At 39.4% G+C, this 25,384-nt stretch overlaps 1 protein-coding gene and 1 long non-coding RNA gene across 7 annotated transcripts; one reads left to right on the forward strand and one right to left on the reverse strand.

The window, feature by feature from the left end:
* Positions 1-196: 196 nt before the first annotated feature.
* On the reverse strand, positions 197-15,646 carry dor (vacuolar protein sorting-associated protein 18 dor). 6 transcript variants are annotated; one of them, XM_022798720.2, is made up of 22 exons: positions 15,492-15,646; positions 11,893-12,034; positions 11,639-11,706; positions 11,038-11,147; positions 10,436-10,616; positions 10,024-10,210; positions 9,546-9,714; positions 9,153-9,313; positions 8,683-8,858; positions 8,165-8,285; positions 5,397-5,552; positions 5,023-5,079; positions 4,653-4,810; positions 4,252-4,432; positions 3,920-4,029; positions 3,454-3,702; positions 2,898-3,018; positions 2,454-2,549; positions 1,916-2,203; positions 1,389-1,655; positions 1,074-1,234; positions 197-702 (listed from the first exon to the last, which is right to left on the reverse strand). In XM_022798720.2, the coding sequence occupies exons 2-22, from the start codon at positions 11,983-11,985 to the stop codon at positions 639-641; spliced, it is 3,174 nt and encodes a 1,057-aa protein (XP_022654455.1). In that variant the 5' UTR covers positions 11,986-12,034; positions 15,492-15,646; the 3' UTR covers positions 197-638. The 6 variants fall into 6 exon arrangements, with proteins under 6 accessions (XP_022654455.1, XP_022654454.1, XP_086841338.1 ...); XM_022798719.2 differs by lacking the exon at positions 15,492-15,646 and adding an exon at positions 13,292-13,445; XM_086985212.1 differs by lacking the exons at positions 5,397-5,552; positions 15,492-15,646 and adding an exon at positions 13,292-13,445.
* On the forward strand, positions 13,499-23,505 carry LOC147756462 (uncharacterized). Its single transcript, XR_015324937.1, has 2 exons — positions 13,499-13,747; positions 13,963-23,505. It is a non-coding gene; the product is annotated as an uncharacterized LOC147756462 (long non-coding RNA).
* Positions 23,506-25,384: the final 1,879 nt, after the last annotated feature.

The following is a 25,384-nucleotide window of genomic DNA, read 5'->3' on the forward strand; positions in this document are numbered from 1 at the left end:
ATATGTAAATGGTACAAACGCTCCTAGAACGACGATAGGTGTGTTAAAGAGAAACTAAGAGGTGACCAGACGTCGAAATCCGAATGATAAGTTATTCAACTTCAAAGTTCGCCGGATTCGCTTGTAAAAATTTTTTACTCCATGATGACCTCTTTACATTTGTAACCGCAAAGCTACTCCTGTAGAAAAAAAACTGTTTAGGCTTTAAGTGATATTTGGTTTTATTAAGTACATTGCTAATATTAATTCATACAACGTCAGGCGTATCCTTTGGAAGATGCAGCAAAACAAGTAACAGACTACAGTTTATTGCTTCTAATTTAGATTTAAAATTGTCATAAAAGATTGCTTTGTCATGCGCATAATGACGATAAATTTATGTACAAATATACCCCAATCTAAGCAAAAAATAATTAATAACACTTAGGTCACATATAATAGTTTTTAGACTGCGTATAGTGCGCTGATGTACACTTGCTTGCAACACAATTTAGTCGACCGGAGGACTACATAATAAGAGTAGTTAGATCAGAGTGAAGTATCTTGACAGACATGTGCATTGACGGAACAGTTGGTTTCTGACCGGCCACTTGGACCGTGCGGAAAAATTTCAAAGAGGCGTGTCAATCAGCTTTTTCTCACAGCCATTGCTTGTGAAGTTGTTCGTACTCCTCGGGACTGAAGAACGGTACGCTAGTTGATCTAAAATTTAAAGATAAGTAAATGTTAAACATACAAAAGTGCCTCAGCATAGCCCATCCTTCAGAGTAAAATCTCGAAGCGAGAAACTCCGATAATATTTCGCTTTAGCCAATAATGATCGTTTAATATTTAGTGTCTGACCAAACAGATTGAAAAATCTTTGAAACTGAGTCGTTTATACTTAGGTAATTCAACCATTTGAGATGAGCTTGACAAATCAAAATTGGTTTGAGATTTGTCATTTTGTTCTAAATTAAAAAAACTGGACAAAGGTTCTATACTTTAGCTAAGTCCCTTCCAAGAGTCTATTACGCTTATGCACGTTTTGCGCTATTTCCTGATGAGCATACGAGAAAATCATATCCACTTACTCTGCAATGAGTTCTCCACAGTACAGGCACTCTTGGGCGCATAAATCTTCAATGCTGGTCTTCGTTGCTGCGGCACCTACAGGAGGACCTTGTGATGATCCGCGAGATGCAGTATCTGTTGTTTTTCCACGCTGTGAACCTCCGGGGGCAGTGTCACGGTACTGAATGGAAAGCATATTCTATCAGCTACACTTAATTGTACGCTAAGTATATCATTCATACAACGCCTGTGCAACCCAAATACAGCTATTGAAAGAAACTATTCTTTAAGTTTAGTATGTCCACGATGGAAACGCCCTGTTGTTATCCACTGACCGATTCTAAAGCATTACTGTTCTGCGATTGGAAGTTGGGCGGAAGTGGCATTTCTTTGATTGCTTCTTCAAGGCACTGTGCGTGAAAACGATGCAGACACGGGAAAACAAAAAACGCTTGGCTGAGCAATGCAAATCCACACGCATCACATTGGTGGCCACAATCGACTACGTAACACCGGTTACGTACTTCAACGATCTCTGTCCGTATTTGATCTGTTGCGTTTGTTGAATCCGTCATCGAATCGCGCAGGGTGCTAATTTGACCCTGTAGAAATAGCAAATACAATTTGAACAAAACGGTTCCTCTGGGTCACTTTTACGCTAAGCTTACAAGCATATTTGTAGGAAGCTTTTACTTGCGACATATGCTAGTAAATCAAGTCATATGGAATCAGTTTCGCACTGTGGAAGTAAGACACCTACAAACATCTTCAGATGGGGACTTTCCATCCCGTGCGTCTCATATTCTTGCAGAGTAGCAGCTAGTTTTCGACACACTCTAGAACAGACGCGCATACTACTGACCTTATACGACTGTAATGAGTTGCAAATCGCTTCCTTGAAATGGTCAATACAAACGAACTCTGGGAAAAATGGCAACACGTCCTCGATTCGAAGAAGCTCACAACTAGCCAAAAGCTCCATTGCTTTGCCTACATCCTCGCCTTTACGAATAACATGTGCCGCGATGACTAACCAAAGTTTTTTACGTTCCTCATCGTCGACAGGCTTGTTGGCAATACTCTGCGCTAAAGATACGTCCTGCAGCTCCTGCAGCGCAAGGTCCAACGCTTCGCTATATAGACCCATAACCTAAAATCGTTCAGAAGAAAAAAAATGTTAAAAATGCTTTTACGGAAGCGACAAATATAGCCATCGCTTATATCTTATGGTGTGTCTCAGTTAAACTTTTTGATGCATACATTTCAATACGGCACGTTACGGTGCAGAAATACGATGAGCTAAAAAAGCTTTGTGGACATTAGCCAGACTAAAGCCCACAAAGTGAACGCATTTCTCGCACTGGCTAAAACACTGGGAAACGAGTCGCTATTTCACGTACCTCATAGACATGTAGCGAGGCTTTGTGTAATTTGAGTTCAGAAAACATGCGCAACGCGAACTTTGCATCGTACCGCACGTCGGACAGCTTATCTCCCTGTCAAAATAAGATGTAGAATTTTCTATTAGACTAAGAAGATGTTGTTCACTCTTGACAGCGAAACCTCTCTGTTTCATCTTCCATTCACGCTACGAAAGTTTAAAAACGCTAGGACAACGCGCTGCAATTATATACTGCTTGAAAGTAGGTGCTCTATTGTTCCAAGATAAACTGAGTCATTTCCACCTGATCCCTAAGATACTCAAGATGCCGTTGTAATTTTACGAGCCATCACATAATACGAGATTCGGCGGTGAAGAGTAGAGCAAATCATATGTTTGTAATGAAAGCACTATGTTAATTATAGTGGAAAATTTCACCATTTGTAACATGGTTTTGAATTACCTGGCTGGTAAGATAGTGTTGGAGCTTTTCCTTATCGCCCAGCCGGGCGTACAATGCGATCAAGTAGTTGTGAATTGCCTCATCTTCTTCGTATCCTTTGTCAACACAGTGTTCTAGGTATCTAGAAAATCACGATAAGATACTATCACTTAGAAACGATATCGTTTCCTGAGGTTAGCTTTTGAACTGCTGCAGATTACCCAGATTTATGAGGCTCACTCATTATATTGATCGCGGATTGCTGACGAAAAACCCAATGTCTGGCAAAAGAAACACAACAAGAGTAGTTCTTTCTTAGCTACAAATGCGGTGGTTTTTACAGGTTTGGCAAAAGGAGTCAGCTAAATCATTGAGCGATTTGACAACATCTAAGAGCGCTTTGTGCTTGTCAAGATGTAAACAAGAGCTACTCGACGAATGAATAAAATTGTATATGCAGGCACTCTTCCTGCTATAGGGTAGTTTAAAGTGTGTTTCTTTTTTTTGGCTGGATTGGAAGCAATATTTGTGGGATTTTAGCTCACGTCTACTTTTAATCACGCTTTACTTCACTTACCGAATAGATTGCAAAATGTGGGGTGCTCGTAGCTGGAACGTGTCGCTTGGACTGTCCGAGCTATCGCCGTATGGACCAACCTCTTCGTTGGCGATGTCGTTGCTAGGCTTTACCGACGTCAACTGCACTAAAGCTGGAATTAGTTTGACGGGATCTAGATTGTCGGATTCTGCTATCCAACAGTTAACCAGCTGTTCCGGAAGCCGTGACATCAATTCAGGGGAAAATCGATAATAGAGTTCGGCACTCCTAGCAAGTGAACAAGAAAGAGATAGATTGAACCCGTTTAACATTTATATTTTGCATTTGATCTTTCATTCTAGGTGTAGAATTTATTATTATTATATACTATAGAATATTATTATATATTATAGAATTATTATGTGTAGAGAAAAGAACGCTTAAGTACGCTTGGAATGCCGACGTCATTTTAAAATGCAAGAACTAAATAGTTGTATCCACAAACCTTTGGTTTCGTAAAACCATTAAGGCCTTCTCATAACGTTTGTTTTGTATGTGCTGCTGTATGACCCGCACATAATCCTTCATCATTTCTGAAAACTCTAACAACAGCTCCTGAAAAAATATAAAAATAATGTTATTCATTATCGTGCGGAAGAACATCATTTAAGAAGTAATGAAAAGGACTGTAAACATTATTGCTATCATTTACAAATGAGAAACCAAGATAATAAAAACAGCTGTTACGCATGTGACTTTACAATTAGGTATCTAGTATTTAGTACGCAGCACGTATCTATCAATACTTTTCTGACGTTTCATTATCGATCGAAAAACCTCATCTCCGTGGTTCGCGATGAGCTTATAGAAGGCTTGCTGGTTATGCTTTATAACTTCGCAAACACTTCCGGTACTCAGCATATTCCTTAGTTCTTCGTCCAGAGTTGCCAGTTCGGCTTTGACGCTTGGAGGACACTCAGCATCTTTCTTTAAAGCTTGATGTTTCAGATGACCTAATCTGAAAATGTAGAAAATTCCGTGGCATGTTGTAAGTGTTCGTTATGTAACAGCCGTTGCCTAGTTAACAAAACTAGGATCTTTCTCGGATTATTGGCGTAGTTTGCTTTTTATTGAAAATTTAACCGATGAATGCGCTATGAACGATGCATTACCGTTTCACAGCACCTTTTTTTAGAAAGATTATTGCAAAAAACGCACTATTTATGTGCAGTTTGTACCTGTTAAGATACAGCTGAATCAACCAAGTGGCAACCATGGTCAGCTGTGTCTTTTTTGATAGGTCTGTCTTTATCAAGTTTGTAAGACTATTTAGCTTCTGCTTCAGGAGAATACGCAAAGCTGAATCTTGGTCCACTTCTAGGAAGCGTAGCGATACCTGAGAATAGGAGTATGCTCAATGGTTATATATATACTCCAGCACATTAAGCAATCAGAGAAACTAGATTTTTGATAGATATTACAACTAGAGGCACCCAGTTTTACATATCGCATACTATGCTGAGAAAGGTCTTTATTTTACTCATCTACTATGTGGCCAGTATCAAATTTTTTCCATTTTCTCAAAACGTTTGCCCAGAGTTTATTTACCTCTTCGAACGACGCAAATGTATCACTGAATTTCAGCGCCGATTCGTCAAACTGTCCCTAAATAGACAAAAGAAAAACAAGGTATGATGGTGTGAAATAGCGTTAAGGCCAATAACTAACCAGACTCAGCGCGTTCGTATGAAATAATTCTAGGTGCAAAATGAAATTTATCAATTTTTACGGTCAATATAATTAAGCAATGGCTTTCTTACTGTTAGTATTTGATCATATTTATATTTCAAGCTCTTTAATAAGAAGGCTTTTCGAATGCAAAGCTTAATAAATAAAAATTTCAAATAGTATTCGAAGGTAATCATTAGGTTAAACTTTCCTAGGCTATACAGCTATTGCAGTCGAAATATCCTTCCACGAACCTGTCTAAACAAGTCCTGGGCTTGTCGAAGACGAACTTTGTTTAGCTTAATAGGGTCGTTCTTGCAAAATAGCATTGCTTCCTCATATTTCTTTTTGGCCAACAGCACTCGCCACATGTAGCGGTCTTCCTCATACACCTTGTACTTAAAGACAACCTAAAAGCGATTGTGAAGCGTTTAAGTGAAAATCAAGTAGTTAGCTTTGAGCTCTAGATGCTTGATTCTATTTTAGGGCATATACTGTGATACCTTTTAGCTTGAGACCGAAGCCTATTCACGTGCCAAGCCGCACCGCTTTAGATCATAACATTTCACATGTAGATGATATTTCTTTCATCCAGATTCTCTTGCACATGAAAAACTATACTTAAATTTAATGACCAACGAAACCTGGAGAAGGGCGGGCTACGCGATCCGATGCATAGGCTCACATTACGCAGTACATGAATTACACGACTATGAGTTTTAATTAGCTTGGTTCTAGATGCAACTGTTAAGGAAACGTGGTATATTATACGCCAAGAGTTACACGGCGTCACGCATGACAGTACCTTCGCTGGGCAAGTTCTCTAATAGGACACGCCGGTCTTATAGTTTTAAAATTTAAAACTTAGAAACGTGAAATGAAAAATTGCGATTTTTCTACTCATTCAATAAGATTATATTTTTGTAAACATAATTAAGCGTGTTTATTTAATGATTCGAACTCAAATCAACCTTACTCAAATATACAAGCCCAAAGCCACATCGGTTTGAAGAATCACGTAATATTTTTATGTAACATATCATAGCATGACACAACAACGAATAGTATCTATAGTAGCGGGATAATTGGTGATTGTTGATGCAACCGATGAGGGTGGTAAGGAGTTCCAAATATACCTGTGTTAGTAGTAACGGTTGGCAAACTCACTATGTAATTTTCTCAATTAATTAACTGTTTACCGACGTCCTATAGTCAAGGTTTAGCAGGATATCTACAACGCTGATAATGGTGGAGACGAGATGTAGTTTAGCTCTGACGGATCTGTACATTGATTCCGACCTTAGACATCATAATTGTGAAACGGTGAGAATGAAAAGGCTTAATATACAAATGAGCTTTAATAGACCAAAGATAGCCCGAACAGCATTACACTAATCTGTCGTTATAGGCCACAATGATATATGTAATTATCGATTTAAGAGAATATCTACAAAAATACGAAAGCGTGTATTTGGAGGAACCTAGTCGCAATGCAAACAAAACGTATTGGAAGTAATTTCAGTACGTAATTAGCCTTGTCTAATGCTTGTGTAAACGTCAAGCCAAAATGCTTCGTAACGGATTAGTTCGACCGAACGACTATCCTGTCACGGTTGATTGAGTTCTGTAGCGCGTAGGGCATTAAAAAGTTTAAAAGAGGGCAAATTCCGTTTTCGAAATGTTTACGCATTAGCGAGGTAATTCTCAGAACTGCAGATACCTGCTCTGAGGAACGATTTGGGAACCTCTTCTTTGAGAACAAGGTCATCGGTAAGATGAACGACATGGGATCCGTATGCGCGAAATTCGATATCGAGGAACAGTACAGTCACATAAAGGATAAATGTCAATGTAAATGTAGACCTACGGCAAAACCTAGTGGAACCCCATCTGCTTCTAAAAGGTGGTTCGAGATCGCATTACTAATGCATGCAGCTAAGTAGCTGAGTAAAAGACAGAAAGGGCGTCGAAGCATGCGCTAGTGATTAACTTACTTGAGCTGTCTTGTCAAACCCATATTTGCGATAAAAAATAAAAGGCAATTCAACCTTTAAAAGGTATTGTGGACGTATTTGGTGGACAAGTCCATATTGAAAAAACGCAGCAGCGATTTAGAGTCAGCGCAAAACATTGGAGCCATTCTGCGCCAATCTTGACTTACGTATAATCGATATTTTTTTAACGATTTATATTCTTACGTGGATGACTGGTTACCATGAATATGTTTCTTCACCTGATTAAAAATACGCTTAAAGTATTACGAAGCTCCACCGGGAAGTTTTCAGTGTTGAACTACTTATAATGGATAACATTATGCGTATAGAGTACACAGTACCGTATCGGCTATAGTGTAAACCGTTTAAAGAGTTTACTGTGATTTAATTTGCAAACGTTAGTGACCAATCAATAGAGGAAACACTGCCGGTTAAAATTGCTCTCACACTATTCTCTCGTTATTCTATTAATTACAGGTAATAAGTTTTTGGAAGATAGATATGACTAGTAATCTAGTCATTTTTGATCTGCAACTAAGATTCATGTCGCCCGCGGGTGTACCTTACGAGCGGATAATAGCATTCCGGTCAACATGTAAAAGTTTTGGCAATCGTTGCAGTAAAAAAACACTCAACGAAACGTGCTTTAAACGATTCGTGAGCATCGATTATAGAGACGAACAGCTAGTGCCACGTGTAGAGCTAGTTGTCGCAAGGTACGGCAACTCATCAATTGTAAAAATGACAATATTAGAACCCCATAGATAAATCTCCGAAATGTACACCATTTCAACCTAGTCTTCTGTGAGTACTTGTACTTGTTGTTCATATTCACTCTTCACTTCGGTGTTACGGGTATTAATATTGGTTATAAATAATGTTTGTAAACGAAGTCTGCAAAACAGTCGGACGAAATTCGTGTTTCAATGCAGGTAAGGTACATAACCTTAGAAGTGCATCCACTGATTACATCAGCAGCGAACACAGGTATTTCCTTTTGGATTTCGTTTGACTAATAGTGAAATTACCGTGTTTGAGAATGCCCAGGTAGATCCGCTGATTGGATCTCTGGCAAGTCCCAGCATGCCTCCTTGTGGAAACGGGTCCTCCATCACCAGCGAGTGATCCAGCTGAGAGAAAACTTTTAGTCTGTAATGGAAAACGAATTTTCAATGTAGTCCATTGTCAATACAATTTGTTTAATAGAAGTTACTCTCTTCAATTTTAGGAATGCCCAGGTTTTTTGCATGTACAAGGTGTGACAAAAGTCTCTTGACAGTCCGGAACTCATTTAATTGTCGAAGAGTCTATTTTACGTTTGTTACAGTGGCAAGAGATATGCAACTCGATATAATAAAGTGCGACTTCGCTAATATGCAACTGTCACGTGACTTCTGTTTTAGTCTGTAGCTATAATTTTCGGATATTTTGTAGCTAACTTTTACCCTCTATTTATTATAAATAAAAGGATATATATTTACAATAATTATATAATATATGAATACGAATAAATCTAACATAATGTGTGCAAAGTTGCAAAACGCACTTATCTCCGAAGAGAATAAGTATGTGGTATTTGGACAAAGCCATCGATACCGGCTGTCCTCTCTCCGTGATTTCAGATTGAGGTGGCGGGTCAAACCCCAGTATCCGGGGCTCTTCACAAAACCGCAGCCAGGGGTTATTATCAATTGCACCTAATGACTCCGTTGATACGCCTAGCTGAAGTATTATAGAAGCAAATTGAGAGAGGTTAAAGCGGGCTTCATTGGATCCGCTATTATTGGTCTTCGTCAGATAAAATAAAAACATCTTCTGAAGATATTCATTTGCTGATCTAATATTTAACCAAAATATAACTGCATGAGCAACGGACGTAATCGGAGCTTCTGAAATATTTGTAACAGATGGAATTTGGATAACAGATGAAGATTTAATAAACAGATGGAAGGTAAATACTACAAATTAGAGAATATCAACCTTAGAAAAATAATCATAAAGTAAGAAACGACGTACGTCTCCGTGGTAAACACCAACTGAACCAAATAGACACGCAACGTGTGTTGGGTGCTCCATTCCCTTTGGTTTGAGCACATGGAGGATACTTTGCTTTTTTGACTGGTTAGGCAGTTCGCGACTGTTGTTGTAGGCCCACGATTGCGACGATGTGAAGATGGCTAGATGAAGACAGATAGAACAAACATTAGCTCTGTGTGCGTGTTTAATACGCATGATAAAGCAAAAAATATAACTTATAGGTTAGGAGCTGCTGAAATAAGGTGCGCTTGTCTTCAACCATCAGTCTACTTCTTTGAGTGAGACTTCCTTGTGGTACCAATTTCTTAGTTTCGTGGAGAAACTTCTGCTATCGCCACACGACTCTTGAGTTCAAAGGAGATTAGCACCTACTTCCGAACACCGGTTGAGGTTCAACCGTTGTTACAGTTGGTCCGAAGAAGGTATATAAGCACCGCATCGTTGATACATAAACTACTGCCTGAGGCTGACTTTCTGCAGGGTTTGATACTAACTCCAAATGGAGGCCGCTAACGGAGGCCTCATCCTTTAATCGATAAATCTGGAAATCACACATTTAAATTTACAGAGAAATTCGAATCTTGTCAAGAAATAATAGTTCAATTGCAAGATTGTGTCTCGTTGTCGACATAGTTGAAGCAATGATATATAAGGAAAAATATTATAATTTTGTCCACTATTAAATGTTAATTGAAAAATGAGATTATTACATGATATTCATATGGTTTGGTCAACTCTATTAGGCTAATTATGCTTGAATTAAGACTAACCCAACTCGGGAAGTCAACATATATGGCCTGGCCAGATGGCTTTGGACTAACTAGATCCCTCCGCCTTTTAAATATCATACCTCTTTACAGTATTTCTCTGATGAGTTAGATTTCGAAGTGAATTTCCAGTCACCGTCTGTCGAAGCACCGAACTCTGCTTCAAAGATAAGCCCTTTTGATGTTGCTAGAAGGATTGGGCCTGTCGAAATGCTCTGTCGGTTATCTGGGTTGAATGCTACAGCCGTTAGCACATGATTTCGAAGGATCCTGAATGAAAAGACAAACGTTAAAAGCAATCAACCTTACACTTTATTGGCTTAAACAAAACATGCTCTGTATAAAAGGCATTACATACACGACACCTTTTATATAAAAGAATAGTAAATTTTTTTCTTCAACCCACAGAATAGTTCAATTATTGCTCGTCACATATATTTATTCGTACGGGATGTTAGAGTCTGGCTATATTTATAATGTTATACTATTTCGCACTTGTGAATGATCCTCTTGCTTCCATTGGGCCCTCCTAAGTAAATGTAGAAGTTCTCTCCTTGATCCGTGTTGTTCTGCAGCATGATTGAGACTAGCAGATGGTTGCCAAAGGGATCGAGGAACACGTGATGCATGCGATACGACGTAAAGGAACCCGGCAATTGTGACGACAGAGATAGCTCTGAATATAGAAAGAGAGAAGGAGCTGTTACACTCTGAAACTCCCAGATATTACTAGTAGACCCTATTTAATAGATATATTAACTTAGAATCCCCTTTTTCTGACTGAATTAACGTAGACGTCTCATACTTTATAGATAACGGCTGTATTGTGTTTTGTAGACTTAGAAAACCTATGAATTTATTGTATTCCTTCTTTGTAAGCATTACTGCCAATGCAAGAAATGATATCATTTGCTTTTGCCTATTGCCACACAGGATTCACGTCAATTGTACGTAGATAACAGCTATATATATATATATATATATATATATATATATATATATATATATATATATATATACACTTTGACATCGCTCAATGTTGATAGTCGCTTTTCTGGATAAGGTATGGCAATACAATTTCTTTGTACTGTACATACCTTCAGGCTCTTTGGGGTTTTTTAAGCAAACCCGAAGCAGGCTCTTGTCGATCATTCCCATAACAATAGTCTCATTGCAGGCTACCAGATGAGTTAAGGATTCCCTCGGGCTACGGTCAGATTTGATTTTGCAAAAAAAAAACATTCGAAAACCACCGGAAAGGCATACACTCAGTCGATTACTCGAATGCTAATGCATAAAAGCTGTTAACCTATCTATTAAACATTATGCGATCATGTTTCAACGGGTTTACTCCAGTCGATACGAGTATAAAGGTATCAGTATCTACAACAGCCTAGAGCTACAGTAGAATCAGGAAAATAGGCGCCAAAGGCAGAGGAAATTTAAAAAAATATTATGGTTTAACATTTTGGAAAAGCGAGGGACGATACATTGCTGATAAAATATAAGTTTATGTGTATATGTTTTATGTGTAACTAGTACATTTTACTAAATTTGTACAGTAAGTACATGTTAGCAGGATATAATCATTTTGAATTATAATATAAGTTTATTAGTAATTAATTTGCAAGTTAACGGACCACTTGCAGAGAGTCAACAAAACAAATCGGCCTAGGAAAATTATCATTCTAAACTTACTTGAATTCAATTTTTAATTTCTTAAACATCGGTGTCTCCTGTTCAGTTTTCGTAAGTTGACTGATAGGCTGCAAATTAGAAAACAGACGTACGCCTCAGAGAATTGTATATGTTCAAACAATCAGACTACACCCTATATAGGGGAAAAAAAACTACTTCTGAAGAGACAGATGAAGAAAAAGCATGTTAAAGTATGTCAATAATCGAATTCAAAGGGAAATCGGATAACTGAATTCAAATAGTACAGATCTTACATTTTGGGGTACTGCAGGGTTAAAGGACGCGTAGGATAAGGCTCTCGGCATTGGCTCGGACGTCTGTTGCTCATATTGATCTAGCGACATCATTTTGACTTGAATAAGCCGCACTTCTACCGTTGTTAACGGCGCTGACCAACTATGAAAATTAAGAGGAAACGTTAGTCTCTACCGCGCGACATTTGAGACACCGTCGCTTCATTTCAAGAACGCGCAATCTGGCGCAAATCCAACCTTTTACCTACATTCATATTTATGCGCATCTTAATCTTGCAATAATTTCAGACGGAACATTAATTCAATGGAATATGAATCTTGCAAGCTTGTAGTAGTTTAACTGCTTCTTTTCATCTTTTCAGGGAGAATCATGGAGAATCTTTCAGGGAAAACGTTTATCAATTTCTACATCAATAAACCTAGCTTATTGGCTAGTAATGAATCATTCAACTCTGAATAAGGAGAACTGTCATCAATACTATAACTAAATCACAAGCTTCAAAAATGTATTGTAACATGTAAGTCGAGCTCTCTATATCAGTATAACTCAAAACACGATTTATTATCAGTCAGCATAACGAGACAAAGCGGTTTATAAATAATCGGAGATTTTCCAAAGCTATATATTCTTATATTAATACCGGGGCAGCACGTAAGTGCCAGTACGTCTGTTTGATTATTTGATAATTATAGGCTAACTTGAAATAACTGCACTTGCTTGACTACGCTCAAATCATAGTGGCGTCGGTTTACGGGGCAATGCCCGTCATATGGGCTAAAATGATCATTCTGGTTGGTTCCTCCTACTGCAAATAGCAACCTAAAATCTTTTGCAGACTTATGAGTATACTAATGATTATCTACCCATATCAAAAAACGAAAAGATGAAAACGAAAAGAAAAGCAACCTGGAATATACAAATAATGCTGGTTTTGAACTGCAATTGTAGCTCCCTGCACACGATGTTAGTCAACCCCTAAACCTGATAGACTTTTAGATCGTTGCGAAGGGTACGCGTCGGGTAGTCTAGATTCGAAACCTGTCGGAATTAGCGGTCCGAAACAACAGTTAACGATCATAGCAGGTATAAAACTAAGAACATTTATTAAATTGTTGACAATATAGCACATCGAAGGTGCACTTATTTTTACGCGGTTGACCCCTAAACTGTGCGTTATCTGTCTACACCCTTCGTGTCTAGGACGAACTCAATATACATAGATCTTTGTCAGCCAGAACCGACCGAGTAGTAGTTCCACCAATGAATGCTTTCAATGAAAAAAAAATTTCCAAAGGAACGTTATAAGTGAGAATGTACGGAAAATACGATACGTTTGTTATTACAGTTACTCAGATAGGCTAGGGTCGCTTTATGAAACATCAGGTAACGCTTTCTTACATTCTTCTAGTATCGTTCACTTATGTTTCACTCCCCGCCGAAGAAATTTCTAGTGGCGCACAAACAAAATGTGTAGTCGGTCACATTAGATCGACTTGGAAACCTGCTGTCGTTCTATGTTTTGGCTGATGAACGCATCCTAGAGACATCGCCGTTAACGGGCGCTTAGCCACGATTCGTGTATATGGATTAAATGTGTGGTATTTACTCAGTGTAGCAACTCTGCCCAACTGTTAGAACACTCTAATGCTGTCACTAACCTTTCCTCCCAATAAGCAATAAGACGTGTGCAATTTTCAAGACGGTGCCTCATTCAATAACTTCAAATCACAACAATCAACATCGTGTGCTCTTCCTGTGTATAACACGTCATAACAAATACATAATAATCTAAACCAGAATATTAGTCCCGTCTAAATAAAGGAGGTTTACGTTGAATACTTAAACAAATAAATGGTAATATTGGTTAGGTATGTATGTTTATGCATAAATGCACTAATTTTTGTCAGTGGGGCTTATCTTTTTTATTTCAATATATTGTGCACACAGTTAGATGTATTTAGCTTGGAAAATGCGGACCAAATATCCTTAGAGTGCTAATTTGGTATTAGTTGATGAAACTGTTACTTTTTATCAGTAAAGCTTCTTTTTTTTGGTATTGCCCCTCTAAGCTTCTAATAGGTGACGCTGATGTTTGTTGTGCACTAAGTGGCGATGTAGTTACTTCCGTCTTGGCCAGCGGAATGGGGCTTGTTGGTGTGATTTGTTTGAGTACCGTTTTTTCTGTGACACTTCGTCTGTATTTTTGGTACAAGAGCAGCTCCGAATTCGCTCTGCCATGACGCAAAACCGGCGGATTACTCGTGTAACCCTAGCAAACGACGTTTTCATTCTCTCCGAGGCATTTATACGCTAAGCGATATACCACAACAAGTGCGTTAACTTAGGTGTTAGTAGCAAGATTCGTACACATTATCTCACGCAGGTTTTACTGTTCAATATTTCATATTAACTGTTGTCTCGGTTTACAAATTAAATTGTTAGAAACAATACTGCGTACAAATGTATCTAGATAATGATGACCATAATATTGTAAGGTATGGTTGCTTAATGTAATATACGTTGCAGTTACAAAAAGATATTATATAGAAGCACGCATTCATTCAGTGGTCCTTGATATCTATCTTGTTTCCAGTTATTTAGTTTTACTTATAAAATTTCTAGACATCTATATGCCCGTATAATGCGCCAACATATGGCGCTGAACCGGTACTTCGGAAAAATGCTTCAAGTGCTTTTTTTGTGTACTGCATGCCCCACATTATGATGTCGTCCGATTTAACGAATATATTTTAAGGGTCTTCATTCAGCACACATTTGACAAGTATTACCTTGGTTTTATAAAATTAAGAATTTCACATCTGGCTCAGAGAGTATGTAGCCGGGCCTAGGCTACCTAACAGACTGTATGCGTTTTTGCGAACTTCTCATATGTGCACAATTTTGCGGTCTCGTCTTAACCATGTCAGGAAAAATGGGAGGGTCAACGGGTTTGTCAGTCTTGGATTTATAGCAAACTGAAGGTGGTGTTTCAGCTGCAGATTCGAAGTAAATTGGTATCAATCACCTCGCTAGCAACTGCAAAACTTCGAAGCCACGAACCTTACCACAACCGCACGAGAGATCAAGTTTTTCATTTAAGAAACAAAGCTGAAGTTACCGAATAACGGCAACAAGGAAAACATTATTTCCGTGGATCACCAAAATCGGCAAATTTACTTACTTCTAATGCAAATGCTTTCTCAGAACTGTTTCAACATAAAATGAGATTAAAGGTAATACTTCCTATCATACGAGTGTGAAACATAAGTTGTTATTAATAGAAACGTGCTAAAGGAAAATAGAATGACTGATGTATTGTTTTAGCCATTTCTCGTTAGGTGGCTATTGTATCGATGCGCTATTAGCATAACTTCGAATCGCTAAGCGATGTATCGCTGATTTATATTTGCGCGACGGGGATAAGGATACTATGGCGAAAACCAAGTATGCTAAGTTGGTGGCAAGCTTTCTGCATGTCCAGGAAAAGTTGATATTAGGGAAATTATAGGCCATGAAAGCCATGCAAACAATACAGCCTAACAATGACGACTATGTCTCACGTTGAAAACATTTTTGAGATACGTTTTACGCTACTTACAGCTAACGACTGAGGTGAAGCAATGACCACTGCCTTAAACGCTTTTGAGAAATAGTTGAAAAGTTGAAACAACTTCGATTCCACGGAGGCTGTAATAGGCTTATCCAAGTAGCGTCAGCCGCAGTGATCGCTGAACAGACGATAGCTCTGGACAGTGCGTGTCCCTTCGCCGTGGCCAGAAAGGGAGAAAAAGGTATTAACAATATCACAAACAAAAATATGTGTCTTGCTGGGTAAGGTATTTCTTAGGTGTCAGTAAGAAGATAGTACTAAACGTAAATTATCCTGTCACTGATATATCTCTGTTTGATGCTCTTCAACAACGATTGTACTTTCTTATTCACCCCTATAGACAATATAGAAGAAAGTTAACATGCGATCTTAAACGCAGTTCTGCGTAGATGTTGTCATGTTGTTGGTAAGGGTCGTAATCCCTAGAGCTTTGCACTGCCCTTTCCGTTCTGATTTTCAGGAACAGACTAAGTATTATTGACATCATCTGTCCAACGTTCGTTTTGAGTTAAATTTGCCGTGATGAGTTTGCCACGCTTTTAGTGAAACAAGAATTTTCATTTACTGATCATCTGCCAACACCTGATAGCGATGTTATTCATTCATTTAGTGCTTTATTGATGCTTTGATAACGTATCACTAGAATCGTACATTGGTTATAGAACATATGTCACAGTAATGCTCTCCAAATATATAAGGTATGCTATTGATTTTTAGCCTCTTTCCTCAGAGGATTGTATTTCCTTCTCGTGTAGCGAGTCTTACCTTTGACTGTGTTGATTTCGTTTGGGCACCCCGAAGAAAAACCCATTTATTCAGGGTATGTCAATTTTGTAATGAAGCGTAATCACGGAACGAAGCTTGCCGACTTCATTCAGTGATTGCTTCCTAACTTATATTCACCCGCAAAGAGTTGCACACTTTTCCCGATTATGGCTTTAATTAGGGCTTACATTCTGCAGCTGTTGCCCATCATGTGCCAGTTAGTGTACTTCTTGCAGTTTACTTAGCTTGCATACTCGTTGATTTTCGATTATTCGTGCCACTCAATTTAGGATGAGGACAGCAAAACATATACACGTAATAAATTAGCATAGGTACACACGGTTTCCAAGCTAGCCTTGGTCACAACTACGAATGGCCTAAGTCACATGCATAATTTAGAATTTTCCAAAGTGTAAGCCCGCTGAATGTATGTGAGCAGGTAACTGACAGCTAATACTTGAAATCTGTTTACTGAAACGGACGGGGTAAATTGTAGCGGTTACAACAAAGATAGTACAGATCCAAAATGTGTTTTGCCACTGTAACAAGGAACAGCCAGCGCCACTTATAGCTAATCTATGAGTGTGTAATAAATATGTTTAATAATTAATAAATCAGGCTAGGTGCGGCATCAGCGGATCAGATTAATTAAGATAACGGATAAGCCTAGTACAAATTAAAATTGACTTTAAAACTTCGTAATTCGAGCAGATGATTTTTTAGCAGTAAGAGACAGTTCTGCAATGCTCAGCCATGCGTGGTCGCATCAGACTCTAGCTAGTTTTCATGTCCAAAAAATGTGTATTTTAGTTCTGTCAATAGAATACGCCAAATCATAGAATTTTGTCTGATCTTTTTGCAGTGGCCTCACGACTTTAGGAGTCTATTTGAACATTCTATGCTTAGGACATATGTGCTAGTTCATAACTGAAATAAACAATTGTGTGCGTGTGCCCGCATTTAAATTTGTCTCGGTTGTTTTTGTTTTAGGCGTTGTTCAGATGGAGTCTGCTACGGCAAGTAAAAAATATCTTTGTGATTGTCTAATAAAATGTAGCTTAGATTGGTGCTGAGCAATGTTGCTATGACCTTCCTCATCTGTCACAAGCTTTACTTATCAACTATTGTAGCAGTTTTCGTGTTCGGGTGTAGTTGTGGTCGACAGTGGGCAATTACTAGTAGTGCATGTTGGCAACTTCGTGCCAGGGATTATCTTCTTTATGGTCGCGCCTTGCCACTATGCGGTCCTATTCAGTGAACATACAGATCGTAGAATAGTGCACGGCAAGGACTCGAGTATTGTTTCTGTTTGTTTAAACATGTTCGGTTTATTTAGTTCGCTTCATAAAACAGTATGTTGACCTATGTGACTTCCTATATTGTTTATCTATACTACTGTCTAGTTTTTTTTTGTAATAATACCGTTATTGTCTCTAAATTCATTTCTTCTATGCTTTTAACTAGCGGCAACAAACTTTTACAGCGTAACTCATTCATGTTTACTAAACATTATGGAGGGCTACACAAAAATTATTTACGTACCGAAAAACGTTTATCAATGAATACTTTCGAAAAGCTTTCGTAAATAGATGCTGTTTAGTGATTCATAGGATGAAAATAATTTAAGCTTGTGAAGCAGACAACTCTACATGAACCTCATAAATCGAACTGAAGTCCATTTCAGTTTGAGCCCGATTACCCGCGCTAGCCCAATCTTTAAATATCAACCTTGTTAGGATAGAAACTTTCTCTATAAATGTCTCAATTATTTAATTCAATGAATATTTCCTTCGACACATCGTACGATTGTGCTCATAATATCAGTATGTGTATATATATATATATAGCGGCACATGACAGGGAATGCCACTATTTCATGTTCTACAATAGTCGCGCCATGCTCATACAACGATAGAAGTGAGAGGATCATTGTTACATACACAAAATAGGCAGTACATTACCACCAGTTCTCAATGGTTTTCAGTAGAACAGGCTGCTCAATCCCGCAGTGCCGTGATATTCTGTAAACTAACTAGATTTGGAGTGCCTATTGTTTCTATAAGTGTTCCCTTCACAGTGGTCTACGACCAAGTAAACATGTAAGCAACCTTTCTTCCGATGTCTTCCCTGCTGGTCGGTAAAACATAGCTCAGGCATTAGCCTGCATCAGTGCGGTAATGACGCTCAGAATACGACCGCTGTTCTGAGTTTAATTTCAACATATAGTCCTACTATATTAGAACGACAGATCGTTGTCAACACTAGGGAAGCATCAGAAAGACAGATCGGCTGAAGGATTTTCACCGCTCTTCCCGCCAGTTGAATTTAGTAATAGGGCCATCGCCGGTTCGGCAGAGATTTTATTACGGCTCAACTGATCCGAGAACAGGGCGGATCCTTGTGGTTGGGTCCTTGAGCAAATGATACGTGCCTGAAAGCCTGTATGCGATCGCCTCGCCCTTCCTTGGAATAATCAACGCGTACATGAAAGAGTTGAAAAAGTACTTAGCTGGAGGTGCTGTTATGAAAAGCATTGTAGTTCTGAGTTTTTAGTGACGCCCCTATGACGTCACTTCCAAGATCCCTTTAGAAACTATTACCCCTGTCTAGAAGTTAACTTAGCGCTTTTGTACGCGCTTTCAATATAAGCTATAAAAAAGCTAATATCTATTTTGAACATCAGCTTCAAGTTGTAGCTCCGAAACTTACGCTTATCTCTTATGGTGTGAGCTTCAGCAATGTGATTAATGGGTTGTCTGTTATGCGATGACTATCAGCAACCGTGCATCGATTGTTTCAACCATAGAGAACTTGAGCGACGTCTGGCTTGAGTCCGAGACTAACCGTATGCCTATTTGTTCTCCTGTAATCAATTAAATGAAATCCATCAATTGAGTCTTTATTGGAGCATTATGAAGTTTTTTTGAAAGAACTACTGTTCACTTGTTGTAGCCAGTATAAGGATAGATGCCTCCATTTAATGTCGAATTGTTAATTTTCATATATATATATATTCAGATTTATCCAAAATCTATCTATGCTGACTGTGTCTATTCAAATAGGTTCGAAAGGCTAGTTGCCTGTATATTTAGGTTCACAACACAGTGGATGTACTTGTTATACCTCATAGGTATTCTAACCCGCAAATAGGTTAGAGTAGACAGTGAGTGCTAGGTATCTGATAGATGTTTTGTAGGCTAAACGATGAAGATATGATAGTGTATTGTAACATAGCGGCTTTACGTGCACGAGCAACTGAAGAAGTGCTTTTCGGTATAGAACACGTAGAGTGCGAGTCATCATGTTAGCGTGCCATATCGCTGTTGTCTTGTACGTTAGCTTGTTCCATGAGTGCTTTATATAAACAGAAATGTAATATAATTACTAACACAGTCGAACGATAGAGTGAATCCAGTGAAAATGAAGAAGACGAACGATCGCAGTTCCTTTGGTCACACGTTGTTAACGAATAGCACCCAAAAGTAGAGCAAAAATCTGGTGTCGTTTGGCCCCGGTAACTGTTGGATAATGCGCTTCTTAATATTCCCATGGCGTCCCATATTGTATACGAATTTTTCCATATTGCTATAAACCAATCATAAGTCCGAAATGTCTGGCTGAACCGAAACTGAAGGAACGCTAACTGAAGGAACTGAATAAACGATATTAGTAATACTCTATGGTTAGGTTACGCCTGCGTGCCATTGGTGCGCTAGCAGAAATAGATGTGGAGCACCACAAAGAAATATGTAGATAGTGCGTAAATCTAGATCATACTGGGTAATATGGTTTTGTTTTAGCAAGCAGATTTTTGTAACGAATAACCACTTATTTCGTGATGTGTTAGCATTTTTTTTTGCTTGCGTGAAGTTGACATTTCTTAGTCAATTTGGTATCTTGAACTGAACAGCCTCTTTAACTTTTCTGTAACTTAGAGTCTACACGTCAGCTACAAGACAGCTTGGAGTCTGGCTCATATTTTACGGTAATCTAACTTGAGTTGATTTTTATGGATCTAAGAGGAACGTGATGCCGAAAACCGTCTGCTAGGTTGGTCGCTGGCCTCTCGAATGCTTTTGGAGTATTGCCAGGTAAATGGTGGAGGAAAATTATAATTTCGAAAAGGGAAGGGGTTAACTAGGCGACTATTGTACGAATGAAGTGGCGCTGCATGACGATCTGGTAAAGCGGCATTCTTACAAGCGTACGGATAATATGTATTGTTGTCTACAATGGACGGTTTACACGAGTATAATAACGAGTGCAATTGAACAATGATACGAATCAGGCGGGTTGTGCGCTAGCGAAAACTAGCTGAAGGGATAACGCCGACATATCGGAAACGCTGTCCAAAATCGTTACTCACCAGAGCGCGACGATCGCCAGCTGAAAGTCATAAACGAAAGTGTTGTAAGTTCTGCGATGTTTGCAATTGAATGCTTGGGTGTGCAGCGACCTGGAAGAATCCGGCGGCCGGGCGATAAAACTACCGTCTCAAAAATGAAAATGGACAGATGTCTGTTAGATCAGTGCGTTTGTGGCTCGGTATCGAGCAAATCGGAATAGATTTGTAGCAAAACTAAACAATTATAAATAGATTACTGTTCTAATAGTTTTAGAAGAATAACAAACAGCGAATTAAGCTATACGAAAAGCTTCAGCTCCAGTTTGAATGATCTGATTAACGGTACGGTTCTGATAAGTTGTCATGAAGTTAGGATGTTAGTACGATTGAAATAAAACGCTGCGGTATAGGAAATCTGTCCAGACAAAATAGCGTATATATTAAAAGTAGAAAGAGTCCTTTAGACTAGTGGTCGCAATATAATGGTTTTTACTGAAGGATTATTAGTAGCTTGCTATAGACTGTCGTCACGTTATTCGTTGAAAAATTAGCGATGATTTAATAGAAAATGATTTAAATCGTAATCACAGGATTCTCTAGAGGAGTGGAGCTAGCCGATGGGAATAGTTACGCCAACGACATTTTATTTTCTAATAATGCCCTAAAACATCGGCCGATAGTTTCTGTACTACTAATAGATCGGTCTTTCTAGGACGTAATCTTCTGATGCTGTGAGATGTGTGGATGTCGCGTTCGAAATTTGCACCAAGATCTTCGCTGAACCTCTATTAAAGTTGTGTTTACTACAGTCAGAACAATATGGAGCGCAGCGACTTCTCGAGTGATTGGCAAAGGCGATCGCATTGTTGATCGATCAATAACTGGACTCCGGCGCTTGCATACTGATTTCGTTTACCTGCCTGCTTTGTTTTTACTTATCATTCAGTATAGCCGATTTGCTTAGGCTACTCTAGCATACCAAGATGTTACAAAAAAGGTCCAACTGATTTTACGACAAGATACAAACAAAAAATGATAGCTTCCTATTTATAAAGCTCCAACTACAAAGCTACCCTGTCATAGCTGCTGGAGCGAGATCTACTAATATCATGTACACATATATATTGGACGTGTGTATTTCAGCCAGGGCATGTGCGTACGTAACTGATTTTGGCTGTACCGTTAAGTCAGTCGCTTGCAGGTCTGTCGTTGTTGCACTTTGGTCATGACATCGAGAAACACGTAAACAGTGCGCTCTCTGAGATATGGCGTGCACAGTGATGCACGCATATGCCGTGGTCAGAGCTACTTCGACAGACATACATCGAGACTCGTCTTCTCTGTCTCGGGGTCTAGCTCCGCGTCGGCCGCTCATTCACTGGTGAGTAGGTTCTCTTTCACAGATAACAGTGTTGCCCCGTGTTTTTTGTTTTGTCCTCTTTTACAGAATGGTATAAGCGCATACTCCAGCATTAGCAGCAGCAATAACAGCATTGGCAATCCGAAACGACCGGGGTGGGCGTCATAGCTGTGCTACGTATTGTTGTTCAAGACGATATCGTTGTCGTTGCCGTCGTCGACAGGGCCCGGCTTCCCATTTTCCTCTCCCACTAGCGTCTCTTCTAATATTCTGTCACGGTTTCTCTCGGAGCCCGATGGTTTGTTGCCGCCGTTGCCGGCGCTCGCAGCCGTTCGAAGCATCGAAATCGACTGCTGGCCAATCAGAGATCGAGACAGACAGGGAGCCGAGACCAACCCGACGCTTCTGTTGGCTCCGCCCTTGTGGCGCCGCCCAAACACCGCGCGGTCAATAGAGCCATCAGACATGATGCAGCTCATACAGATAGCAAACGAAAACGCCGCAGCAGCGGTTCTTTGAGTCAAACTGAGCGCTCTTTTCTCGGCTGTAGCTTGTATTTTGCGGGTCAACACAGGGGGCTTTCTCGCTCTTTAGGTGTGGTATATGTGTCTGTGTATACATTTCTAGTATGTATGTGCGTGTGTGTATGTGCGTCAGAAGGGCTGGGGTTGTCGGGGGAGTCGGATTACTGGGGACGATAAGAAGACCCTGGAACCTGAACTGGCTTGAACGGTGCTGTCGGATCAGAGCACGAACGTCGTCGTTAGTTCGCGGCTTCGCTGCCTCCCGGGTCGATAGACGCCCGGCAGTTCCAACCTATCCAACAGTAATTCGAGGACTATTGCGCCGCAGTACTGCTCGTTATGGTGGCCGTGGCCGTCAACGATGCCCCCTGTGCCAGCCTGTTCTTCCGCGGTAGAAAATCACATAAAAACACACATCGCCTACAGCGGCATAATCTCTGTGCTAGCATCAAACGAAGAGAAGTCCATCTACGAGAAGGCATTAGGAGGTAAATAAACAGGTTAATTTTGCAAAACTCCAACATAATCACAGCTAGAAAACTATATATATATTAAAAGATGCTCATATATATATATATCCCTAAATGAACTCCCAGTTCAGAAGTAGACTGGTTGACAATGTTTTCACTATTTGTGATTAATAACAGACAAAGCGACAACTAACCGAAAAGAGCCAATCCCTTGAAGAAAGCTGGCAGTCAAACAATAAGTCTACGTTGGGATGTGTGTGCATACTATTGGATTTCAACGCCCTAAGCCATGTTTGCAACAAGTATTTTCATACATTCTATTCAAAGTAAACATATGAGGGAAAATTGAAGTAACGATTAACCACAGCCTTCAGTTGAATGCTGAATTACTTACCTCATTGTATTACCGTACATATTACAAGATCGAGACCGAGAGAGCTACCTGTAGGACATAAAAACCTTGATTTTTTCCGGTATTGATTGATACGTACCTGGTGCCACAAAAAACAAGTAAATACATTCGCGGTTATCAAATGAACAGGTTGATGTAGAGTAACTTTTTTTTGTCCGACATCCTTATATAACCTTAAGTCACCTTTATATAACCTTAAGGACGCAAGTTACATCTTTTTTTTTTTTTTTTTTAGAGATACTGAAACTATGTTATATATGATAAAATTATAAGCAGAAGCTTCAGGATCCTTTTATGTTTATTCAACTGTCTATAAATGTATCTACTGAAAGAATTACTTTTCCTTTATATTTGCGTTCAAATGCTAAGGGTCGCCTCTAAAAACTTATTCATTTAGTATTGTGTTCGATATTGTTAGAGCTGCTAGTACATTACAAGATGGTTTTTTGTCAAGGAAGCCCATTCATCATAAAATCTGTTTCACGTATTGGAAGCCTTATCGTGCCTCACCATCTCCTTCTCCCTATTTAAATCCTACGGCATATAAATTTCATTCTTTCGATACAATCCAATATCGTTTTCATTGCTTGAAAACCATGTCTGGATACCGTCAGAGCCGTGGTATACTAGTTTTACTCGAGCCTATATCAGAACAGACACAATCCTTTTGATCAGAAGATGCTGCATTCGCGCATCGTAGAAATGTTATCAGTAAGTTTTAGAGGACGCACACTGCTCCCCTTCTTCCCGCCCTTGTTCCGTGTAACGTAGCATTGTTCTCTTTCAGCTAGTACCTTTAAATAACCGAAAAATACGACAAATGCACGTGTATACGTATCTTGAACTTGATTCCGCCCCCATCGGTGTTTGTGCACGCGAATCACCCCGGCCACCATGATGTAAAATAATCAAACTGCGGTACTTTGTTGTTGTTTCCGTAGCAAAATGACGTTTATCACGAACCGTCCATGACAGAGAAGTGAGCCCGTTGTAGCCGTTCACTCTGCCGGGAGTAGATCACGAAATTATAGCACATGCTAACACTGGCCCTCTAGTAGCCTCTATGGAATAGACTGATAATGACTGATCAGTTCCTGTCCTAGTCCGCAAAAGGCTGCAACACTCTTGCGGACTGCCGAAGCTGTCTCGTTTCTTCCTTCTTTTTTGGCCTCAAGTAGGCCAAATTTCGCTGTTGTTAGAAGCTATGAAGTGCACACAATTCACAAAATACTTAGTGAGTGCGGGATGACAGCGGTCGATCGCACGAAGCAGAACTGACTTTACGGGACGCTGCACAGCATATTCCTGCAACACGATTTGCAAACATACATTCTCGCTATTATTACTACTACTTCGTAATGAGGGTACGAAATGCGTTTAGAGCGGATTCGTGTGGTCCGATTCAGGACCGCTATTCGTACATCGATACATAATTACTAAAGGTACACGCGGTGATAAAAACGGTCACTCAGAACTTTTACATGGCTATCGACACTCAAGAGGTGAAGCCCTAGTAAGAATTATGCATAGCATATTATGAATAGACATGTGCCAATTAAAAGTAATACGTTCTTCATTGGTGTTTAAGAGCATCGGACCTTCTAAATTTTAAGCATTGGGGATCCGGTTCGAAGCAAGTACTTTGCATCTTTCAAAAAGTGCGGTAGTCCAAAAGCCAAAGATGTCTTGGAGCCCTAGCCAAGTCAAAGTTTTTGTCGGTTACAACATAATAGAACGAAGAACTAAGCTAAACATGAATTTACTGGACACACACATGCATAATTTATCATATACAATTTCACAGACATGGCTCTAGTTTGCGTTGAAGTATACGTCAAAAAGAGTATCGAATTCTGTGTATGAGAAAAATAAAGGTCAACACTCGAGTCATCTCTGCAATCCGGCAGTAGACTCCTCCGGGTTCATTGGTTTAGGTGTCTGTGCAGACATTCAGCCGTTACCGTGTGCTGACGCACGTCCTCCTCCTTCCCCCCGCCTACCTCCT

This window comes from Varroa destructor, unplaced genomic scaffold, assembly GCF_002443255.2.
Source record: "Varroa destructor unplaced genomic scaffold, Vdes_3.0 BEIS01000003.1, whole genome shotgun sequence".
Lineage (NCBI taxonomy): Eukaryota > Metazoa > Arthropoda > Arachnida > Mesostigmata > Varroidae > Varroa > Varroa destructor.